Source organism: Pygocentrus nattereri, chromosome 16, assembly GCF_015220715.1.
Source record: "Pygocentrus nattereri isolate fPygNat1 chromosome 16, fPygNat1.pri, whole genome shotgun sequence".
Lineage (NCBI taxonomy): Eukaryota > Metazoa > Chordata > Actinopteri > Characiformes > Serrasalmidae > Pygocentrus > Pygocentrus nattereri.
In genome coordinates this window covers 1,774,638-1,799,338 of record NC_051226.1, presented here as the reverse complement: position 1 = coordinate 1,799,338, position 24,701 = coordinate 1,774,638, and the positions used below count along the sequence as shown (strand labels likewise).

The 24,701-nt window shown below is 46.0% G+C and overlaps 1 protein-coding gene across 1 annotated transcript in view; it reads left to right on the top strand.

Moving 5' to 3' along the window:
- gabra6b (gamma-aminobutyric acid type A receptor subunit alpha6b) overlaps positions 1 to 24,701 on the top strand; it is a 52,999-nt gene that overhangs the window by 12,355 nt on the left and 15,943 nt on the right. The window contains exons 8-9 of the mRNA XM_037546141.1: positions 13,106 to 13,353; positions 23,564 to 23,814. Of these exons, the coding sequence (XP_037402038.1) occupies positions 13,106 to 13,353; positions 23,564 to 23,814 (499 nt within the window). The remainder of the gene's footprint in view (positions 1 to 13,105; positions 13,354 to 23,563; positions 23,815 to 24,701) is intronic.

Below are 24,701 nucleotides of genomic sequence, written 5' to 3'. Positions count from 1 at the left end.
CGCTTTCGCTTCCTCGCTGCCCGGCTTTGCTTCACTCACGCAGACTGAGGCGAGGCAGACGTTCATCCAGCCTGAGTAAGCGTTCTTGGATTAACTGCTGGACTGAATGGCTGGGGATGGTTTGTACTGTGTGCTTGGAGAGCTTGAATGTTTTCTGGAAAACCCGGAATCTTATTTTCACATTTGGTTTATCAGCTTTCTGAGAGTGTGGTGTGTGGACGGCATTAGTGGGTAACCTGCACAGCTGTGCAAGCACCATTATATGGTCCCTTCTGTGCTGCCTTCTAGACGCTGTCTTTTTCAGGGATGTTTGTGTTTATTTTAACATGACAACACCAAGAAACTTACTGCCCGTGTTACAACATCAACAACGGCTGGTTAATCAGAGTGCAGGTGCTAGACTGACCAGCCCGCAAATGACAGACCTGTTTGCATAACTGAAGACTTGTTTAACAGAAACTAACAGAGAAAAGCAAATAATAAACTTGATTAATGATTATTAAGTGTGGTTAAAGGAAATTTGTTTAACACAGTGGTAAACATGCTGCTGTTCCTAGTTTTTTGGAACATGTTGCAGGCGTCAAATTTGGAAAGAGCGTTAATGAAAAAGAAACAAACACTGTCAGAAATAAAGGTACTAGACTGTCCCTCCTGTCTCTAGGGTGGGACCCTCAGGGCTCCATCTCAGTCCCTTTAGTCAGGGAACATAACTGAACCATAATCCACTGAGATGATCTGTTCTAAGCTGGACTGACTCCACACCCCGCCTCGCCTCGCCTCCAGGCTTTTACTCTACTGCTCTGTTTTAAAACATTCGGTTATGAAAAGGAACAAATACCAACTTTTCACCTGGAGAACCTGATTTAAGCTCCACAATCAGACTTTAGAACCACTGCTGGAGCTTTGAGGGAACATTTACACTGTTTGTACTTTCATTAACAAGAAATGTACCTGTACAGAACCTTTAACAGTGTATTGGAGTCACCTTGACCTGCAGGAGCTGGTGTTTAGATTCCACTGCAAAAGACTTGCCCCTCTTTCAGCTTCGTCCGTCAGAGCGATTTTAAGCCGGGTTGGTAATGAGGGAGCGCTTTAGTGATTTTAGCTGAAGGCAGGCATCAGTCTGGCTTGTTAAGAGGACCATGAGACTGCAAATGATCTGTGTGAAGTTCTAATGGTCCAAAACTCACCAATCGCTCCTTCTTTTCAGTCCCATTGCCTTTATACTGGTGGAGATGGGTTCCAAAAAGGCCTCTGCTGATTTTATATTAATGGGCCGTTTTTACAGCGCCATCCATTTCACCCATAACCAGAACGGAATAAAGAGGCTGTTCTGCACGTTCCCATTTACCTCCAGTTGAGGTGTCAGGACAGAGGACAGGGCTGCACAGTGCATCGTTTATTAAGACAATGAAACTATGGTGTAGCGTATGAATCCACTGCGCCTCATGGTACCATGCGGGCCTGATGTTGGGTGCATTGCATATGAACTTGGTGACCTGTGAATGTTTATGTGCTAGATAGAGACAATCACCCGTCATGTCTGTTAGAACTGTTCCTCACTACAGCGGAGCTGAATGAGTCTACTCACCGGTCAGGCACAACATTCTGACCATCTCCTTGTTTCTACACTCATTGTCCATCTTATCAGTTACAGACTGTAGTCCATCTGTTTCTCCTATACTCTGTTACCCTGTTCTTCAGTGGTCAGGACCCCCATGGACCCTCACAGAGCAGGTAGTGTTTGGGTGGTGGGTCATTCTCAGCACTGCAGTGACACTGACGTGGTGGTGGTGTGTTAGTGTGTGTTGTGCTGGTACAAGTGGATCAGACACAGCAGTGTTGCTGGAGTGTTTAAACACTGTGTCCACTCACTGTCCACTCTATTAGACACTCCTACCTTGTCGGTCCACCTTGTAGATGTAAAGTCAGAGACGACAGCTCATCTGCTGCTGCACAGTTTGTTGGTCATCCTCTAGTCCTTCATCAGGGGTCACAGGACGCTGCCCACAGGATGCTGCTGGCTGGTTGGTGGACTGTTCTCAGTCCAGCAGCAACATTGAGGTGTTTAAAAACTCCAGCAGCACTGCTGTGTCTGATCCACTCAGACCAGCGCAACACACACTAACACACCAGCACCACGTCAGCGTCACTGCAGTGCTGAGAATGACCCACCACCCAAATAGTACCTGCTCTGTGAGGGTCCATGGGGGTCCTGACCACTGAAGAACAGGGTAACAGAGTATCAGAGAAACAGATGGACTACAGTCTGTAACTGTAGAACTACAGAGTGCAGCTATACAGTAAGTGGAGCTGATAAAGTGGACAGTGAGTAGAAACGAGGAGGTGGTCATGACGTTCTGATGGGTGTGTGTAACAGTATAGTCGTAATGCTAATACGGTCTCCATATCGTACGTCTCTATACTGATCTGGATTCTGTCGTTTTTTTCCTTCTCCTCGATGACTCACCATCATCTTTCAATACGCTGCTGACAGCATGATGGTGGTCTTTGTTGTGCAGGGAAAACAATGCAAATCATGCTTTGTGTTGTGTTTATTCTTTGACTAATTGAAGAGACTGTTCTCCAGACCCACTGGGAGTGAGTGGGAGGAATAAAAGTTCAGCAAAGTAAATCTGCAGCATTGAGTTTACTAAAGAAATGAAACAGCTTCACGACTCGCCCCACACCTCTCGCCCCTTTTTTGGAAAGATTAAAAGGACCAGATCCATCAGTTCTCATGGTTTTTATTCCCCTGAGATCCTTTTATGGCTTTCGTCTGTGTTTATTTAGCAATTGATTGGAATTTGTTTGTACGGGACAGTTTTCCAAACTCTCTTTATCTCTTAAAAGTAAACAGGCTGTTTTATTAAAGTGGTTTAACAACATTGTGGGTTAAAAACAGCTGTGCTCTATAACAGAACACATGCTGCTGTAATCGGACCCAGAATTGCTGCTTTGTATTAATATTTTATTCCATAATAAAAAAAAACACTGACCGGCCACTTAATTAAGTCCACCTCCTTGTTTCTGCACTCATTGTCCATCTTATCAGTTACAGACTGTAGTCCATCTGTTTCTCTGATACTCTGTTACCCTGTTCTTCAGTGGTCAGGACCCCCATGGACCCTCACAGAGCAGGTACTATTTGGGTGGTGGGTCATTCTCAGCACTGCAGTAACACTGAGGTGGTGGTGGTGTGTTAGTGTGTGTTGTGCTGGTCTGTAAGGCAGTTTCTCCAGAAGGTGTGACCGCTGTGAAACTCCTTTTTCTCCAGTGCAGCCTTTTATACAAGTGACAATAAACGAACAGCACATATTCGTCATGTACTGTATGTTATAAATATGAAATGAAGATTAAGTGAAGGTCAATCATTTCCGGGCTACGCGAACCGTAGTTTAGGGATCACTGTGTTAGGCTATAGCTCAGTACCTCAGTACCACCACAGAGATTATCAGTGGTATATTTGCGTAAGGCAGGCTTGGTGTAGTGAGAGGAGACCGATGAAGAAAGATATACTAACAATATAAAATCTGGGGTTCTGTTAAACTGATGAGGCTGAGGGGTGGAACAGTGCTCTACAGAAAACTGCAATAAAAATGACATGAAAAATGGAGCTTTAGGCCCGAATGAGTCAATTTAACAATGACATCCGAAGCACCGTGCTCGTCTATTTCAGAGGAACGACTTGTGCTACCCGGGCTCACGGAGGATGCTGGAGGCAGTGCTCAGAGAGCAGCCATTCATTTTAGTTTCATTCCAAACAACCAAAACAAAAGTAAACAAGCAAAACCTACACTGACCACTTTTCAGTGGCTTCAGACTAGACTTTTCAGTCCTTTTATCCAAACTAAGCTTTCCAGCTCTTCTGGCTTTTCTTCTTATGCTGCTGCTGCTCGTCCCTTTCTCCCCTCCCTCCCTCCCTCCCTCCCTCCCTCGCTCCTCAAAGTACAAGATAGTCATTTCCAATAAAGTGGCCAGTGAGTGGAAGCACAAGATAGGTGTTTCCAATAAAGTGGCCAGTGAGTGGAAGCACAGAGGAGGTGTTTCCAATAAAGTGGCCAGTAAGTGGAAGCACAAGGTGAGTGTTTCCAATAAAGTGGCCAGTGAGTGGAAGCACAAAGGAGGTGTTTCCAATAAAGTGGCCAGAGAGTGAAAGCTCAAGGGGGGGGGGGGGGTGTTTCCAATAAAGTGGCCAGTGAGTGGAAGCACAAGGTAGGTGTTTCCAATAAAGTGGCCAGTGAGTGGAAGCACAAGGTGAGTGTTTCCAATAAAGTGGCCAGTGAGTGGAAGCACAAAGGAGGTGTTTCCAATAAAGTGGCCAGAGAGTGAAAGCTCAAGGGGGGGGGGGTGTTTCCAATAAAGTGGCCAGTGAGTGGAAGCACAAGGTAGGTGTTTCCAATAAAGTGGCCAGTGAGTGAAAGCTCAAGGGGGGGGGGTGTTTCCAATAAAGTGGCCAGTGAGTGGAAGCACAAGGTAGGTGTTTCCAATAAAGTGGCCAGTGAGTGGAAGCACAGAGGAGGTGTTTCCAATAAAGTGGCCAGTAAGTGGAAGCACAAGGTGAGTGTTTCCAATAAAGTGGCCAGTGAGTGGAAGCACAAAGGAGGTGTTTCCAATAAAGTGGCCAGAGAGTGAAAGCTCAAGGGGGGGGGGTGTTTCCAATAAAGTGGCCAGTGAGTGGAAGCACAAGGTAGGTGTTTCCAATAAAGTGGCCAGTGAGTGGAAGCACAAGGTAGGTGTTTCCAATAAAGTGGCCAGTGAGTGGAAGCACAAGGTGAGTGTTTCCAATAAAGTGGCCAGTGAGTGGAAGCACAAGGTGGGTGTTTCCAATAAAGTGGCCAGTGAGTGGAAGCACAAGGTGGGTGTTTCCAATAAAGTGGCCAGTGAGTGGAAGCACAAGGTAGGTGTTTCCAATAAAGTGGCCAGTGAGTGGAAGCACAAAGGACGTGTTTCCAATAAAGTGGCCAGTTGGTGGAAGCACAAAGGACGTGTTTCCAATAAAGGGGCCAGTAAGTGGAAGCACAAAGGAGGTGTTTCCAATAAAATGGCCAGTGATTGGAAGCACAAGGTAGGTGTTTCCAATAAAGTGGCCAGTGAGTGGAAGCACAAAGGACGTGTTTCCAATAAAGTGGCCAGTTGGTGGAAGCACAAAGGACGTGTTTCCAATAAAGGGGCCAGTAAGTGGAAGCACAAAGGAGGTGTTTCCAATAAAATGGCCAGTGATTGGAAGCACAAGGTAGGTGTTTCCAATAAAGTGGCCAGTAAGTGGAAGCACAAAGGAGGTGTTTCCAATAAAGTGGCCAGAGAGTGGAAGCACAAGGTAGGTGTTTCCAATAAAGTGGCCAGTGAGTGGAAGCACAAAGGAGGTGTTTCCAATAAAGTGGCCAGTGAGTGGAAGCACAAGGTGAGTGTTTCCAATAAAGTGGCCAGTGAGTGGAAGCACAAGGTGAGTGTTGCCAATAAAGTGGCCAGAGAGTGGAAGCACAAGGTAGGTGTTTCCAATAAAGTGGCCAGAGAGTGGAAGCACAAAGGAGGTGTTTCCAATAAAGTGGCCAGTAAGTGGAAGCACAAAGGAGGTGTTTCCAATAAAGTGGCCAGAGAGTGGAAGCACAAGGTGAGTGTTTCCAATAAAGTGGCCAGAGAGTGGAAGCACAAAGGAGGTGTTTCCAATAAAGTGGCCAGTGAGTGGAAGCACAAAGGAGGTGTTTCCAATTAAGTGGCCAGAGAGTGGAAGCACAAGGTGGGTGTTTCCAATAAAGTGGCCAGTGAGTGGAAGCACAAGGTGAGTGTTTCCAATAAAGTGGCCAGTGAGTGGAAGCACAAGGTAGGTGTTTCCAATAAAGTGGCCAGTGAGTGGAAGCACAAGGTGGGTGTTTCCAATAAAGTGGCCAGTGAGTGGAAGCACAAGGTGAGTGTTTCCAATAAAGTGGCCAGTGAGTGGAAGCACAAGGTGGGTGTTTCTAATAAAGTGGCCAATGAGAGGAAGCACAAGGGGGGTGTTTCCAATAAAGTGGCCAGTGAGTGGAAGCACAAGGTGAGTGTTTCCAATAAAGTGGCCAGTGAGTGGAAGCACAAGGTGAGTGTTTCCAATAAAGTGGCCAGTGAGTGGAAGCACAAGGTGGGTGTTTCCAATAAAGTGGCCAGTAAGCTTGTGTCAGCAATGGATGTACTTTAAAGGGGAATTCCGAAATTTCTTCCTAATTAAAGGATGAAGATGTGAACAGAGTGGTTGAGCGGTTTGCTGTGAAACGTTCCGTTCTAGAGAGTATGACTGTTCACAGTGGTGACTTTGTTTACGTCTGAGCTGTGCAGCGAGTCGCGTTTCCCTTATATAGACATGCAGTTTGCACAGTGATAATTGTTGTACATAAGCTTCCAGGACTTGTGAGCTATATGAGCCTTTTAGTTGCAGAGCTAAAACTAAAAGAGCAAACTTCAGACACCAAGCATGAACTTTCGCTTCAATAAACCTCAGCCGTTATGGGAATAACTACCCTAGAAACAGCTCTTCCAAGCTAAGGAGCCTCTTGCAGGAGATATTTCTTTATCTGGAACTCTTGCCTCCGCGGATACGTGGGCTGCCGCCTCGGCATTGCACAGCAGCTTCCTGTCTCCATGGCACAGACAAGGAGAAACTCATTTCATTCCAGCCTGCTTAGGCGCTCATCATGCGTGTTGCCCTCCTACATGTTCTGCCAGTCTTGCAAATCCCTCCAAAACAAATATTTAGAACCTGCGATGTTAGTGTGGACAGAGAGGCTAAAGCGGCGCTGGTATCACGTTCCTTCAGGGCGAGAGGAGGTTCTGTGGCTAGTTTCGCGAGCACTGTGGCGAGGTGTGGTGTGGAGTCAGTGCTGCTGTGGGAATTACTGTGGGAAGCTGTTCAGAAGTTGCTGAAAGTCGTTAATGAACTAATTTAATCCCGACTGATATATTGGTTGGCTGATAATATTGATATTTATCAGTATTGGCAAAAACATCGTGACCTCACGAAACCAAACCATCAGAAACCAAAATCACAAAGATTTCTGGGTAGCTCTGGTAGTTCTGGGAATTCTGGTAATTTATATTATTTAAAGGGGAATTCCACCCATTGTTCCAAATTACTGCAGAATTTATTGGTTAAGATGCAAAACACAGTCATTTGGAGCAGTTTGGTGTGAAATGCTTCATGGTAGAGACTCAGATTTGGTAAACCTGAGAAGTTTTCTTTGGGGACTATTTAGCCTCAAAACGCTCTGCATGTATCCCTCCACCATGAGTGAATTTAAAAAACATGTTTCAGACCAAAATCTTCTCAACACTTCCATAAAACAGCGTCTCAGACATCAGGCAGTGGATTCATTACCATGTAGGAACTTTCTGTGAGGAGCTTTTAGAGGGGGGACGTCTGGTTCCCATCACCACCACTGTGAACAGCTCGGACTCGGTCAGCTTATCTAGAACATCCGAACCGCTCGGTTTACATGTGAACCACTAAATTATGCTAGAATAAAAACAATATCAGAGGTTCTGCTGTTCACTGTGGTTTGAGAAGTGTGATTCTTGATCTTTAATGTTACTGAGAGTCTGAACAAAGTACTGGTATCACATCCACACACAGTTTACAGATGATTCTCCTGAACTGGTTCAGAGTCAGAGCTGAAACACATTTGGGACTTTTAGCTGATCTTGGACTTTAGACTAAAACCCTTTTGCTCTGAGCAACTCTAAACCTTAATTATGTAATTTTATCAAAACTAAATATTGTACTTCCATTCTGTCACTACCAAAACAATTATAACTCTACCAAACTGGACCAAATGTGTCAGTCGTGACAATTTCAGCTCATTTTGAGCTCAAAAACTCAGAACATGACCATCAGACACAGCCTTGAGCAGCTGTTCACACAGAAAATCATCATATTTTACACTAAAACACTAAAAAGAGCTGAACTGCAGAAAATACGGCGATTCTTAATGTTCCTCACTGACTTTCAGACTTTGGGACACATCTAACTGCTCACCATGTGGCCATGAGGGACAGGGATGCAGCCTCACTACCTGCTCTGAAATACAGGGGCGTGGCTAAAATAAGGCCCCGCCCACAGACTACATAGATATAAAGCTTTCTATTTAAAAATTAAACTTGTAATAAAGCTAAATCTTTCATCACTTTAAAAGAAATCAGAACGATTCTTTAAAAATAACATTGAGAGAAGTGTAAGAAATGTAAATTTAGGGCTTAGGGTTTAGGACAGACTCCTCCAATACAAAGTACCCTATAAATGATGATTGTATATATATATTTTTACCAACTTTATTAAAGCCTTGGGTTTAAACAGATACAACATAATCCTTGTATATACACTATATAGCCAAAAGTTTTCACTCATCTGTCTAAATCATTGAATTCAGGTGTTCCAGTCACTTCCATGGCCACAGGTGTGTAAAGCCGAGCCCCTCGGCCTGCAGACTGCTTCTACAGACATTAGTGAAAGAATGGGTCGCTCTCAGGAGCTCAGTGAATTCCAGCGTGGTGCCGTGATCGGACGCCACCTGTGCAGCAAGTCCAGTCGTGAAATTTCCTCACTACTAAATATTCCACAGTCCACTGTCAGTGGGATTATAACAAAGTGGAAGCGATTGGGAACGACAGCAACTCAGCCACGAAGTGGTCGGCCACGTAAAATGACAGAGCGGTCAGCGGATGCTGAGGGGCATAGTGCGCAGAAGTCACCGACTTTCTGCAGAGTCAATCACTACAGACCTCCAAACATCATGTGGCCTTCAGATCAGCTCAAGAACAGCGTAGAGAGCTTCATGGAATGGGTTTCCATGGCCGAGCAGCTGCATCCAAGCCTTACATCACCAAGCGCAATGCAAAGAGTGGAATGCAGTGGAGTAAAGCGCCGCCACTGGACTCTAGAGCAGTGGAGACGTGTTCTCTGGAGTGACCAATCACGCTTCTCTGTCTGGGAATCAGATGGACGAGTCTGGGTTTGGCGGTTACCAGGAGACGGTACTTGTCTGACTGCACTGTGCCGAGTGTAAAGTTTGGTGGAGGGGGGATCATGGTGTGGGGTTGTGTTTCAGGAGTTGGGCTCGGCCCCTTAGTTCCAGTGAAAGGAACTCTTAAAGCTTCAGCACCAAGAGATTTGGACAATTTCACGCTCCCAACTTTGTGGGAACAGTTTGGGGACGGCCCCTTCCTGTTCCAACATGACTGAGCACCAGTGCACAAAGCAGGTCCATAAAGACGTGGATGAGCCAGTTTGGTGTGGAAGAACTTGAGTCTTGACCTCAACCCCATAGAACACCTTTGGGATGAATTAGAGCGGAGACTGTGAGCCAGGCCTTCTCGTCCAACATCAGCGTCTGACCTCACAAATGCGCTTCTGGAAGAACGGTCAAAAATTCCCATAAACACTCCTGACCCTTGTGGAAAGCCTTCCCAGAAGAGCTGAAGCTGTTATAGCTGCAAAGGGTGGGCCGACATCATATTAAACCCTATGGATTAAGAATGGGACGTCACTCAAGTTCATATGCGTGTGAAGCCAGACGAGCCAATACTCTTGGTAATATAGTGTATATACAGTATGCATTAACCACTTAAACTGTCAGTCTAATTAGATACCAAGGCTTATTATTCAGTAACTACAGGGACTTCAGTGCAAACTGGCTGAGCTATTGTTAGATTACAGAAGTGTGTAATCAAACTTTGGGCCTTCCAGTGGGTCCTGGACATTTAAGGAGTTAGACTGTGTGGTATAGTAACTTATTTTCACTTAGAAAATCAACAACAATATGGAATTTCGCTGAGGTGCCCAAACACTTGTGCACACCTGCATATCATATATAAGAATCGTTCACAAGAGGAAACATTTGCATCTCTAATTGAAATCAACAGGTGAAACTGGCTAATTGGTTGATTGTAATATAGTAAATGAATTCACTGAATCTTCTAGCACTAAAATGTGCTTGATTTTGGTTACCCAGTATGTCTCTATGAGGACTAATACGCCCAATTTCAGTGCTACCACACGTAGTAACCAATGCCTACGGAATTTAAGACTTTCTTGAAAACCATGACTGGACATAGGACTAATTAGAAATACAGTAATGCAGATCTGTTAGTATCTTGAGGGCATGTTATGTAGTAGTTAATAAAAAGCTAATAGCAGATATCAGGTTTCTTGGCTTTGTCCCCGTTTAAGGGTCCAAATCTTTGAACTTATTTTCTTGGTTGGCGCGTTTTCTCTATCCATTCTCACTTTCTTAGTTTTCTTTGTAGGGATGACACACAGGCAGTAGGGTAGAGCAGGGCAGACCTTTAGGGACTTAACCGTTATCCCAGCTGAATTACTGAGTGGACGGTGACCCAAAGGCTGTGCTGGAGCAAAGAGACAGTGAGGTCTGTGTTTCTCTCTGGCTGTAGTTAACTGAAGACAGTTCTGCAGATGTATTAGGCTCAAAATCAGCGATTATTGGCGTCGGCTTTTCTGGAGTCAAGTTTTTCCAATTTCCACAAGAACTGACCCAAATTGGAACTACTAGGACTTAGAGTCTTAGTTCTAGAATAGCCAGAAGTGTGTGGACACCCCTCCTAATCATTGAATTCAGGTGTTTCAGCCACATCTGATTGCAAACAGGTGTATAAAATCAAGCGCATAGCCTCTCAGTCTCTATAGACACAGGCTGGCAGTAGAGGGTCGTACTGATGAGCTCAGTGACTTTAAACGTGGCACTGTCATAGGATGCCACCTCTGAACGTCAGCTCATCCTAGATCTGCCCTGGTCAACTGTAAGTGTTAGCATTGTGAAATGGGAGCCTCTAGGAAAGGGGTTGGCAACTGCAAAGAGGCATTTAAATCTGCCTTGAGAGCCACAAAATCAATTTTATTGATATCCATTTTACCATCTTGGCTGTAAATGTGTCTCAGTATGTGCTGATGTGCTAGTCTGGGCTAAAATATTAACGAAAACGCAGACTTCCTTTGCTCTGCTTTGAGCTCCAGCTCAGCTACAGCTGCTTTTCTCACATCTCCAGCAGGAAACCTTTCCTCAAAAGCAGAGTTATTTTATGAGGCTGAAGCCGCTTCTTACTCGCCAGCTTCTTATTCAAATTCTCCCGTTCTACCGTTGGTGACTGAAGCGCCAGAACGTATCTGCTACACCCTTTAAGGTGGAACGGGAGACGTCGAACGAGAAGCTGGCAAATGAGAAGTGACTTCTGCTTTGCGGCCTTTTAGTATTTGCCAGTTTCTCATTGCAGATTAAACGTATCAGGAAACCAGCTGGACAGATTATAAATGCAGCTTAGCCAATTCATCTATAAATTATCGGTTTGTTTTAAATCTTTCTCTTTGCCTTTTCGTTAGCTACTAGCCATGAAGTGGTAGACCCAGAGCTAGGGTAAAAGTGGCCGATCCTCTGTTACATCACTCAGTACAACATCAACACAAGAACTGAGCATCAGGAGCTTCATGAAATGGGTCTCCATGGCTGAGCAGCTGCACACAAGCCTAAGATCACTATGCGCAATGCCAAGTGTCGGCTGGAGGGGTGTAAAGCGCTGCCACTGGACTCTGGAGCAGTGGGAACGTTTTCCCTGTAGTGATGAATCAGCTTCTCTATCTGTCAGTCTGATGATGAATCTGGGTTTGGTGGATGTCAGGAGCTTAACTTCTTCACGCAAATGGTTACAATTACACAAAACTTATTAAAGTTTGCATTTTCTTCTGTTGAACGTGAAAAACAGTGTTGGCTTCCTTACTATATCAAATCACCTTAGTGAACTCTACAAAGTAGTCATTCTGATGGTCAGGTGTCCACCTACGTTTGGCCATATAACATAGGTTATTGTCCACCTGATTGAAACATCAAGAACTATAATAACCACAATTAAAAAGGTCTTTTTGGTCATTTTATGTCTAATTCGGCTAATTAGCCACCTCGCTTAGTAGTTCGCTTAATTATGAGCTGATTGTAAACGACGTGCTGCACTGCATTCCCGTTTACAAAAAAATCTACATTTGCACAGAATCATAAAAAAGTTTGATGTTTTTTCTCTTGAGAGCTGTGGAAAAACGCCCTCGTTGGTCTTCCAGCCCTGCTCTGATTTTATGTTCTGGATGTTTTGGTTTATGTGTTTTGAACCAGACTTTATCTGACTGGTCGTTTAGTGCTGGTGCTGCTGCATCTCTGGCCAAGAAAAAGCGCAATGAGGACTCTTTAGAAGCCAGTTTTAGCACTTTTTGCACGGTTCTCCAGCTCCTTTATGACTGTGTGAAATGGGTCTTTATGGTTTTTGAGTGAGTGAAAACACTCAGGAACCTTAATGAAGAGTAATGAAGATACACTAACAGTGACCAACAACAGGCTACATAGGAAAACAATGATATTAATAACAAGGACTCCATTGTGTTTCTCATAATCAGCTTCGGACTCTTCATTCTTCATTCTCCTCTGTGTGGGTACTTAAAAGGACAGCTAGTGGTTATCCTGGATTCCATGTTGCTCTCTGAGTCCAGTCTTCTCTTCTCTTCTCTTCTCTTCTCTTCTCTTCTCTTCTCTTCTCTTCTCTTCTCTTCTCAGCTTCGCAGACCATATAGTTTCACTCTGTAGTTCTACAGTTACAGACTGTAGTCCATCTGTTTCTCTGATACTCTGTTACCCTGTTCTTCAGTGGTCAGGACCCCCATGGACCCTCACAGAGCAGGTACTCTTTGGGTGGTGGGTCATTCTCAGCACCACCATGTCAGTGTTACTGCAGTGCTGGGAATGACCCACCACCCAAACAGTACCTGCTCTGTGAGGGTCCATGGGGGTCCTGACCACTGAAGAACAGGGTAACAGAGTATCAGAGAAACAGATGGACTACAGTCTGTAACTGTAGAACTACAGAGTGCAGCTATACAGTAAGTGGAGCTGATAAAGTGGACAGTGAGCGGAGAAACGAGGAGGTGGACTTAATGAATCGCCAATTTGCATTTGCTTTGAAGGGCTAACAGTGCAATTCCATATGTATTAATGTTCCATGTGAAAATTCTTCTATATGCACGTGTCCAGACTTTTCACTACTGTACGTTGTACGCTCACCTGTTTCTGTGTGTGTCCTCTTGCAGGCATCACCACAGTACTGACGATGACCACTCTGAGTATCAGCGCCCGTCACTCTCTCCCTAAAGTGTCCTACGCCACTGCTATGGACTGGTTCATCGCCGTCTGCTTTGCTTTTGTCTTCTCCGCCCTCATCGAGTTCGCCGCTGTCAATTATTTCTCCACTCTGCAGGCAAATCGAGAGCTTCGCCGGGCCAATGCTGCTCGAGCTGCCATGGCAACGGCTGCCGGGAGCGACGGGGAAGTTGTTTCGGTAATCTTCCTCCTCCTCTTCTTCCTCATCCGCTTCCTCTCACTTCAGTGCAGGTCTGGTGGAAGAGTTCATTAGCGCAGTAATGCAAAAGAAACACCAGACGTGGACACAGAGTCCACTCCAATAATAGCTTTCCTGATTTGATAGATCATTACAAAAACAGGTAACTGCATGTTTTCCATGGCAACAGGGTTCACAAATGAGAGGGGACTTATTCGAACATAGGGGAAAAAGTACAGACTGAAAACAGTATTCCGACTGAGAGTTGGGACGGTATTCCAAATTAGCGGGTATTGTATTTTATCTATTAGGAAAGAATATTCCAACTGAAGGAAGGCAAAATTCAGACTGGGGTACAGTATTCCAAATGAGGAGGAACAGTATTCCAACTGAAAGGCAACTTTATTTGAACAAAGGGGACACAATATTCCTTCTGAGTGGGAACCATAATCCGATGTGATTGTTGGGGGTGGTATTCCAAATGAGCAGGCATAATATTTAAACTATTAGAAACAAATATTCCTGATGTTTGATATTAACTGATGGGAAGCTAAATTCAGACTGAGGGGCGGTGTTTCAAATGAGGAAGAACAGTATTCCAACTGTATGGGGACTTATTCCAACAAATGGGACCAAATATATTCTCTCTGAGACGGAATAATGTTCGACTAAAGGGGGGAGCAAGATTCCAGTTGAGGGGGAGCAACAGTCCAAGGGCTGGGGCCAATATTACAAATGAAATGGGCTCAGTATTTCTCCTGAGGGGAAACAATATTCTGAATCAGTCGGAATGGCATTTCCACTAAGAAACAACAGTATTCCAACTCAAAAGGCGCAGTTTTTCAAGTGAACGGGATTGAGATTCCAACTGAAGGGGCACAGTGTTCTTACTGCAGGGGACCAAAATGCAGACTCAGTGAGGCAATATTCCAACTAAGGAGGAACAATATTCCGACTAAGAAGGCACAGTATGTTGACTAAGGAGAAACAGTCATTTGAGCATGAAAAATTTTCTAACTAAGCCGGGGGGGGCAGGGCAGGCAAGATTCCAATTGAGGGGGAGAAATATTCCAGCTGAGGGAGCACAATATTTTTACAGAAGGGGGACAGTATTCCAACTGAGGTGGGAAGGGGAGTATTACAATTGAGGGGAACCGTTTTCCAAGTGAGGGGCCACAATACTCCAACTGAAGAGGAGGAATGTTCCTACTGTGAGGCAATTCTGTCCATGTCCACCAACCCCCCAACCCCACCCTGTTGTGTCGGGCCTTTTCTTCCCCTTCATCCCTCGCTCTCTCTTTGATGAGGAGCTCACTAGACGGAAGAGACAGCCAGTGGAGTATCATTACGTAAGGAGCTCGATTAAACGCAGCACGAAGAGGGAAATGCTCAGATTGCCTCAGAGAAAAAGGCAAAACCCTGCGGTGACCTTTGGAAGAAAAACAGCACAGTGACAACGAGGGAGCGAGAGAGAGGACAGCAAGTGGGGGACATAATAAATGAATGAACGGGTGAAAGAAATGTGCAGATTTCTCTCCGTCTCCTGACGTCAGTGGGAGATCTCATGTTGGTGTATTTGACGCGTTGGTTTTGTGTTTTGCTCACAGTGCCTGCAGTAGCTGAGTTGGTGGCTGTGGTGGTGGGTGGAAAGGCCTTGCAGCTTTGTGGAGGAACAAAGAAAGTGTGGCTTAGTCACTCTTCCTTAACCCCCCCCCCCCCCCCACTTCTGCTCTATCTCCCTTTCCACCTGCTCATATTAGCTTAAAGTTTGGCAATAAATCAACTTTTCCCCTTACCCCAAGTGTAGTCGATCAGCGGAGGCATCTTTGGTTACACTGGAGCTCCGAGGCTGGAATATTAAACCCCACCAGTTTGCCTTGTGCCTTGCTTCAGACAACTGTGCCGAGGTGTTTAGACGACACTTCGGCCTGAATGAGAAACCTAATCACCGTTACGTCTGTTGTAAACATGCCAACTCGCATCCGAGCTCAGCTGCTTCAGTCGCTAGAGTGGGATTCTCCTGTTTAAGGACTAGGAAGACCTTTTACATCCGATGTATGTTGGAGCTGGGAGGAAAACTACATACAAAATCCATACACTGGATTTTTGGTGCTTGACTGTTTTTCTTTGTTGGCTTATCGATTTAGAAGGGAGGCTGATAGGTAACACCTGATAGCAGGAGGATATAGGACCACTGTCAGCCAACTGATGGCAAAGCTGGTGGTCCACTGGCGTTTTACTCAGCGTTTCCCGGGCGGCCCACCGGTACTTAAGCAGAGTAATAGACAAAATTCCACTTATCATCGCTCATTTTCCACTCACAGTCCACTCACAGTCCACTCACAGTCCACTTTCCTTTCTTTAGTTATACTTTATAAATTATATTTAGTGAGTAATTTTAATCCAGCTCAGTGTCAGCAACATTTTCAATGGAGTCATTTCACATCAGGCCAAGTCATTATTGTTTCCTCTCAGTCGTTTGTATTATTTGTCTAGGTTTATTTTGTAAAATAAGTCTCTGTGCATTTTAAATTAAAAACTAGTTTGAGCTTGTGTGCAGGACAGTAATCTGGGTGGTCCGAGGGTGGACCCCTGCCGACCTTATTAACCCAGTGGACTGATATATGCTCGCTGTCTGGGATGTCACTGCTATGAAGCCAAACACCTCATTGCAGCTGCATAATTGCAGTAACTGCCTTCAAACCATCGACACCGTCGGTACAGCTGTCTAGCTTCCTAGTCTCAGCTGACTAAAGCAACGCAGAAACATGTCTCTGGTGTTCATTTAGTGCTGAATAAAGGTAAAAACACTGGCTGCTTTTCCACTACTGAGCTAAACGGTTCTCAGGACAGGTTCTCTGGGCTGTTCCTTGCATGGCGTATGAGACTCGCTGTGTTTACAGACAGCAGGCACTGCGTGGTGTGAGATAAACTAAAGGCACAATGATTATAGACAAGACTAACTCGGAGCTGCATCACTGTTACAGTGTAAAGTGCAGTGAAAGTGTGGTTACAGTAGTGGCTGTGATAGACAGCACAGTGTGTATTGATCAGAGAGGAGATACAGTGACGTGGCTCAGCTCAGTGCAGACAGCAGGAGATCAGTACCGTCTCTGCAGTCAGGAGAGCCGTAGAGCCGTAGAGCAGCAGGTCAGAAGGATCTCACACGGCCTCGTTAATATTCATAAATTGGTGTTAGACTGAAGCTTTGATGTTTATTGAACGATGGGCTTAAAATTTTGCGCTGCTTTCATTTACCTGCCATCCGTGTGAGCGAACTGAACTCATTTGATTGTTTTCAAAATAACACAAACGTAAACATAGAGCCCGTCAGTGAGTAGCTACGTCGTTACATCATCCCACCAGTTTTTAAATGTTCCGTGTCGAACTGCCTCCATGTGGAAACGTCACTGGAACGGTTATCCTCCATGCTCAGAACCATCCGGCCCTGCCGTGGAAAAGAGGCCACCGTTTTCTTTATGGATTTGCTTGATGACGGAGGCTGGAGTTACACTAATGCTAGTTCGGTTGTCTTTATTAGTCTGATTGGCTCCGCGGGCATTCCCAGTGGTCGTGTCCTAATGCTGCGGATTGTGGTGATGAACAAATGCATGAAACCCTTCTAAAACTGAATTCCAGCATAAGAAAACAAACAGCACACTTGATTTATGTGGTTTCTGACACTGTGTGGCTCATTCTTATCTATAAACAACATTAACGTGGCTAAAAACGGCAGCAGCCGCAGCTCGAATGGTGTTTATTCATGTATAGCAAATGATTTAGTGACAAACATTTCATTTCATACGTTCTCAAAGCATTGATAAAAGCTTATAGTAACTATATTACCCTGAACTCTGTCACAAAACCATGAAAACATCATTTGTGACTGAAGAGCACTGAGCTTATTATCTGCCGTAGCTGCTTTTGGCTCAGCAAACAGTGAAAGAGAGAAGAAAGAAAATCTCTATGTGTGAACGTCCGACTTTGCGGGCGTTTAGCCCAGGTTGAGCGCTGCCTGGTGCGCTGGTGAAAATAGCAGCAGCATTAATGCAGGCCGAGCCAGGAGCCACACGGAGATACACAGCTGACACGCAGCTCTGAAAACCTGCTCAGCCATGAAAGCCCAGTCAGAGCCGTCAGACACTGCCAGAAAAAACACCAGAAAGCCCTTTACAGAGAGCGATCGCTCCCGTAGTGCAGGCCAGGCGGGACTGCAGGCTAGTTTGAGCCAAACCTGGTCACTGTTTTATTTTATACTTTGTGTGATTAAGTTATTGAACAAATTCAGTTCAGTAGTTTAAATATCGCTGAAGACGGTCAAATAAATAACACACGCAACTTGCACCTGGACCCCGAATGAAGCTGATCAGGAACGATATGTCTGAGGTCAGAAGTTTGCTACTAGTCCAGGGGTCGCAACCCAAATATTCAGAAGAGCCATTTTATCCTTCCAGCCTTTTTGTATCCCACTCTGGGAGCCACAACATTGTATGTCCATTTTACCAACTCGACTGTAAATGTGCCTCAGTATGTGCTGATGTGCCAGTAGATGCTAAAATATATATATAAACAAAGACTCAGACTTACTCTGCTCTGCTTTAAGCTTCAGCTCAGCTATAGCTGCTTTTCTCGCATCTCTGGCAGGAAACTTTTCCGAAATGTGGAAAGATTTTCAGAAACGTCTCTTTCGTCAGCTTGCTCCAATTTTCCCAGCACCATTTAAGGTGGAACATCAAAAAAATAAATAAATAAATAAATAAAAAATTAACGAGAAACTGACTTCATGTGACTTTTTAATGTTTGACAGTTTCTTGTTGCAGATTAAACGTATCAGGAAACCAGCTGGAGTGATTATAAACACTAAGTCTCTTCATTTGACTTTTTTGGCTTTTCGTGTCTTTTTTGGTGACCAGCCGTCTGCGCTGAACTTCAGGGTTAAAGGGTGAATCAGCAGAGAGGAGAATCCACGATGTCTCCTGGGTTTCTGGTTCTACATGAACTCCAGCCTTTAAGACCATTTATTGTTTTTAAGTCTTTGAGTGGCCTTGCCCCCTCCTACCTTTGTAGTCTGCTCTCCAGCTCCCCCCCCCCCCCCCCCCCCCCTCGCTCCTCTGATTCACATTTGCTCAAAGTTCCTCCCTCTAAGCCGCGCACTGTTGGTGACAGGGCATTCGGTGCTGCTGGCCTCAAGCTGTGGAACAGACTCTGAGCTGAGCTGCGTGCTCGTTCGACCCTGCCTGTGTTCAAGCCTAGTCTTAAAACCCACCTTTACCAGACGGCTTTCGGGGGAACCAGTACTGTGATTTTATAGATACACACACACACATATATATATATATATATATATATATATATATATATATATATATATATATATGCTATTTTAATACTTTTTAAATGAATCTTTTCTTTGATTTTCATTGTACAGTGTCCTTGGATGTCTTGAAAGGCACTTATCAAATACATTATCCATCCATCCATCCATCATCTTCCGCTTCTCCGGGGTTCGGGTCGCGGGGGCAGCATCCTGAGCAATGAAGCCCAGACCTCCCTTTCCCCAGCCACTTCCACTAGCTCCCTGGGAGGGATTCCGAGGCGCTCCCAGGCCAGCTGGGCGATATAGTCACGCCAGCGTGTCCTGGGTCTTCCCCGGGGTCTCCTCCCCGGTGGACTTGCCTGTGACACCTCCCAAGGGAGGCGTCCAGGAGGCATCCTAACAAGATGCCCGAACCACCTCAACTGGCTCCTCTCGACGTGAAGAAGCAGCGGCTCTACTCCGAGTCCCTCTCGGATGACCGAACTTCTCACCCTATCTCTAAGGGAGAGTCCAGCCACCCTGCGGAGGAAACTCATTTCAGCCGCTTGTATTCGCGATCTCGTTCTTTCGGTCATTACCCAAAGCTCATGACCATAGGTGAGGGTGGGAACATAGATCGACCAGTAAATCGAGAGCCTAGCCTTATGGCTCAGCTCTTTCTTTACCACAACAGACCGGTAAAGAGCCCGCATCACTGCTGACCCAGCACCAATCCGCCTGTCAATCTCCCGCTCCCTTGTACCATCACTCGTGAACAAGACCCCGAGATACTTAAACTCCTCCACTTGAGGCAAGAGCTCATCCCCGACCCAGAGAGGGCTCTCCACCCTTTCCCGCGTGAGAACCATGGCCTCGGATTTGGAGGTACTGATCCTCATCCCGGCCGCTTCACACTCGGCTGCAAACCGATCCAGTGAAAGCTGAAGTTCACGGCCTGATGTCCCCAATAGGACCACATCATCTGCGAACAGCAGCGATGTGACCCTGAGGTCACCAAACCGGACACCCTCCATCCCCTGACTGCGCCTAGAAATTCTATCCATAAAAATTATGAATAGAATCGGTGACAAAGGGCAGCCCTGACGGAGTCCAACTCTCACTGGGAAAAAGTCTGACTTACTGCCGGCCATGCGAACCAAGCTCCTGCTTTGTTTGTACAGGGCCTGAATGGCTCGTAGCAAAGAGCCATGTACCCCGTACTCCCGAAGCACCTCCCACAGAATACCCCGGGGAACACAGTCGAATGCCTTCTCCAAATCCACAAAGCACATGTGGACTGGTTGGGCAAACTCCCATGAACCCTCGAGAATCCTGGAGAGGGTAAAGAGTTGGTCCAGTGTTCCACGACCAGGGCGGAACCCGCACTGCTCCTCCTGGATCTGAGGTTCGACTATAAGCCGGACTCTCTTCTCCAGTACCCTTGCATAGACCTTACCAGGGAGGCTGAGGAGTGTGATTCCCCTGTAGTTGGAACACACCCTCCGGTCCCCCTTTTTAAAAAGAGGCACCACCACCCCAGTCTGCCAATCAAGTGGCACCACCCCCGATGTCCACGCAATGTTGAAAAGGCGTGTCAGCCAAGACAGCCCCACAACATCCAGAGCCTTGAGGAACTCGGGACGGATCTCATCCACCCCTGCAGCCCTGCCGCCAAGGAGCTTTTTAACTACCTTAGCGACTTCGGCCTCAGTAATGGACAAGCCTATTCCCGTGTCCCCAGACTCTGCCTCCTCACTGGAGAACGTGTCGGTGGGATTGAGAAGGTCCTCAAAGTATTCCTTCCACCGCCCAATGACGTCTTCAGTCGAAGTCAGCAGCACACCATCTCCACTATATACAGTGCTAGTGGCACACTGCTTTCCCCTTCTGAGTCGCCTGACGGTTTGCCAGAATCTTTTCGGAGCCGACTTAAAGTCACTTTCCAAGGCCTCACCGAACTCTTCCCACACCCGGGTTTTTGCCTTGGCAACGACTGAAGCCGCAGATCGCTTGGCCTGTCGATACCTGCCAGCTGCCTCTGGTGTCCTACAGGCCAACCATGTCCGGTAGGACTCCTTCTTCAGCTTGACGGCATCTCTCACCTGGGGTGTCCACCACCGGGTTCGAGGATTACCGCCCCGACAGGCACCAACTACCTTGCGACCACAGCTATAGTCAGCCGCTTCAACAATGGAGGAGCGGAACATGGCCCATTCTGAGTCAATGTCCCCCACCTCCCCCGATATCTGGTCAAAGTTCTGACGGAGGTGTGAGTTGAAGATCAATCTGACAGGTTCTTCTGCCAGACGTTCCCAGCAAACCCTCACTATACGTTTGGGTTTGCCTGGTCTGACTGGCATCTTCCCCCACCACCTGATCCAACTCACCACCAGGTGGTGATCAGTTGACAGCTCAGCTCCTCTCTTTACCCGAGTGTCCAGTACACATGGCCGCAAGTCCGCTGACACGACTACAAAGTCAATCATTGAACTGCGGCCTAGGGTGTCCTGGTGCCATGTGCACTTATGGACATCCTTGTGTTCAAACATGGTGTTCGTTATGGACAAACTGTGGTTTGCACAGAAGTCCAAAAACTGAACACCACTCGGGTTCAGATCAGAGAGGCCATTCCTCCCAATCACACCCCTCCAGGTCTTACTGTCATTGCCCACGTGAGCGTTGAAGTCCCCCAGTAGGACAATCGAGTCTCCAGGAGGAGCACTTTCAAGCACCCCTTCCAAGGACTCTATGAAGGCTGGGTATTCTGAACTGCTGTTCGGTGCATAAGCACAGACAACAGTCAGGACCCGTTCCCCAACCCGAAGGCGTAGGGAAGCTACCCTCTCGTCCACCGGGGAAAACCCCAACATACAGGCGCCGAGTCGAGGGGCTATGAGAAAGCCCACACCTGCCCGCCGCCTCTCACCATGGGCAACTCCAGAAAAGAAAAAAGTCCAGCCCCTCTCAAGGAGATTGGACCCAGAGCCCAAGCTGTGTGTTGAGGTGAGCCCGACTATATCTAGCCGGTATCTCTCGACCTCGCGCACCAACTCAGGCTCCTTCCCCGCCAGTGAGGTAACGTTCCAAGTTCCAAAAGCCAGTTTCAGCAACCGAGGATCAGAACGCCAAGGCCCACGCCTTCGGACACTGCCCGATCCACAATGCACCGCACCCCTACTACTGCCCCTCCCATCGGTGGTGGGTCGATGGGAGGCAAATACATTATTATTATTATTATTATTATTATTATTATTATTACTATAAACTGTGTTGAAAGATCAGCAGAGCTTTAATTTGCTGTAAAGGGGGATTATTTTATTATTACCTACCAATCTTATTCAGCTGTGAAGCCACAACAGGGCAGTAAAAGAGCTGCATGTTGCCGACCCCTGATTTTGCCCCTTTTACCCCACCAGTTAGCATGGTTGCCCACCAACTTCATTCCTTTATCATCACACACTTGCCTCAAACTGTGTCTTAAGGTGGTTAAGGAATGTCAGGCTTTGCCGTAGACCGGAGTGATCTAAAATGAATGAGCACAGTGTTTTTTACTGTGTGTACAGACCAGCATGTATTCCCTTGGGGCAGTCGTGGGCTGGAGGTTAGGGATCCAGCCTCATGACCGGAAGGTCACCGGTTTGATCCCCAGAGCCGACAGCACATGACTGAGGTGTCCTTGAGCAAGACACCTGACCCCCAACTGCTCCCCGGGTGCTGCGGTTTGTGCTGCCCACCGCTCCGGGCAAGTGTGCTCACTGCCCCCTAGTGTGTATGTGGTGTTTCACTTCATGGATGGGTTAAACGCAGAGGTGAAATTTCCCCGATTGTGGGACTAATAAGGGTCTCTTAATCTTATTCCATGCTGTTGTAAGCAGGTTTTACATGTTTATACTGGGGTATTGCTGCTCTGGTGCCGGTTCAACTGGTCGGTCACTAAACTTACCAGCATCCAATGCACAACATGTGCTGGTCTGTACTGGTTTTTCTAGCAGGGTAATGTAGCTAAGAAGCAGTGGAAGCTTATCCCAGAGTGTCTCGAGAGTCTAAAGGTGGGGTCCCACGTTTTTAAGGGAAACTTTGCATATTTGATTAGACGATTCTTCATCGTTAGCGTTCATTGTGTGTGACTGTAATGTTCGCTGCACATTCATACTGATACGTCATATATCTGAGCCTGGCATATTCAGTACGATACTGTTATAGGTCCTCTAAATGCTTATTGTTCATGTCCGGAATGAAGCCAGCGAGCTAAGACATATTCAATGTCTGAAAGTTTGCTTCTTTGGTTTTGCGCTGTAGCTGCGATATAATACATCAAGCTAGTATATCAATCCTCACAGCTGTATTTTTAAGTAACTCAGCGACTTTTGGTAATAAAGTGTTTCTTAATCTTAATTTGAAAGCTGAAGTCGTGCACTGTGAGCTCCTGCTGGTGTGGGTTCGTGGTTGTTCCTTCTCTTTAAATGGTGCACAGAGATGGAAAACGTCTTCAAACTTGGAAAACTTCAAGTCTGCAAGTAAAACATAGAACGTCTAATAGAAGCCTCAGATGTTTGTGTTTGATCTCGAACAGCTGAAACACATTGATGCAAATTAGCTTATTGCTAACAAACAATAGCATAGTGCTAACAAACCACTAGAATCCCATAGGGACACTAGCAGAAGTTAGCATTATTGTTGAAGTGGGTTTTCCCTTCGTCTTTTGACCTTTATATCCTGAATTTGACGGCCTGGAGTCCACATCATCAAGTCTGTTAGAGATACTGGACACCTCCACGAGCTTTAAGATGTTAGCTCGATGCTAACTGGTTTTCTGCCTTGGCTGCTTTGAAACGTCTTCACCGTCTTACATTGCGTTCCGTTTGTTTATCCGTGAAGTTGGTAATTATTTGTATTTGTTTTTTGTGTGTTCAGCCTCCGTTGGACCCTGGAGGTGTGTTGAAGAAGAGGTTGAATTCTCTGTCTCAGAGGGAAACGCCTCCACGCTTCTCCTCCCCACCCCCGTCGGACTTCCGCCAGCAGGGCTCCGCTGTGCCTGCTAACGCCATGCTAGCGGGAACTAGCATCATCGATAAATACTCCCGCATCCTCTTCCCTCTGAGCTTCGGCGCCTTCAACCTGGTCTACTGGATCGTCTATCTGACCAAAGACACCATGGAGTCCAGGTGGGGCAGCACTCAGTGTAACTGATCACCGGGGTTGGGAAGTAACAGAAGTACAGTGCAGGTATTCAGAACACAGAAATTAGGTGTCTGTGTTAAGTCCAAGTTACATTTTGTAGAGGCAGCATTCACAATACATTTACTTTTCTTGGTACGATTATACTTAAGTTGTTGGGTTCTTTTGGTCCAGACCAAAGCAGAAAATAATGAATTGTCCATCAGGCTGAAAAAAGGAAAGATGTTCTAATAAAATGACCAGTTAGTGTAAATACAAGGTAGGTGTTTCTAATAAAGTGGCCAGAGAGTGGAAGCACATGGTAGGTGTTTCTAATAAAGTGGCCAGTGAGTGGAAGCACATGGTAGGTGTTTCTAATAAAGTGGCCAGTGAGTGGAAGCACATGGTAGGTGTTTCTAATAAAGTGGCCAGTGAGTGGAAGCACATGGTAGGTGTTTCTTATAAAGTGGCCAGTTAGTGGAAGTACAAGTTGGGTGTTTCCTTTAAAGTGGCCAGTGAGGAGAAGTACTAGACAGGTGTTTCTAATAAAGTGGCCAGTGAGTATAGGTGGATGTATCTCATGAGAAAATGCTTGTTGCCAAATAACAATGTATACAGAAAAACAACTAATTCTTGGTGGTAAACTCAATTTATATACATATCACTGGCTTTTATTAGCCTTGTTATGTTTGTGATGTCAGAGGAATTTATATAAACCAGTATATATATATATATATATACACTACCACATAAAATTACACACTGGGTCTGAAAGCCTGTGCCCTTAAAGGGGAATTCCATACCTTACCAAGTCAGTTCTGTGTGAAACGCTCCGTTCTAGATAAACTGAGTCAGAACCATTCCCAGTGGTGGTGATGGGAACCAGACGTCCCTC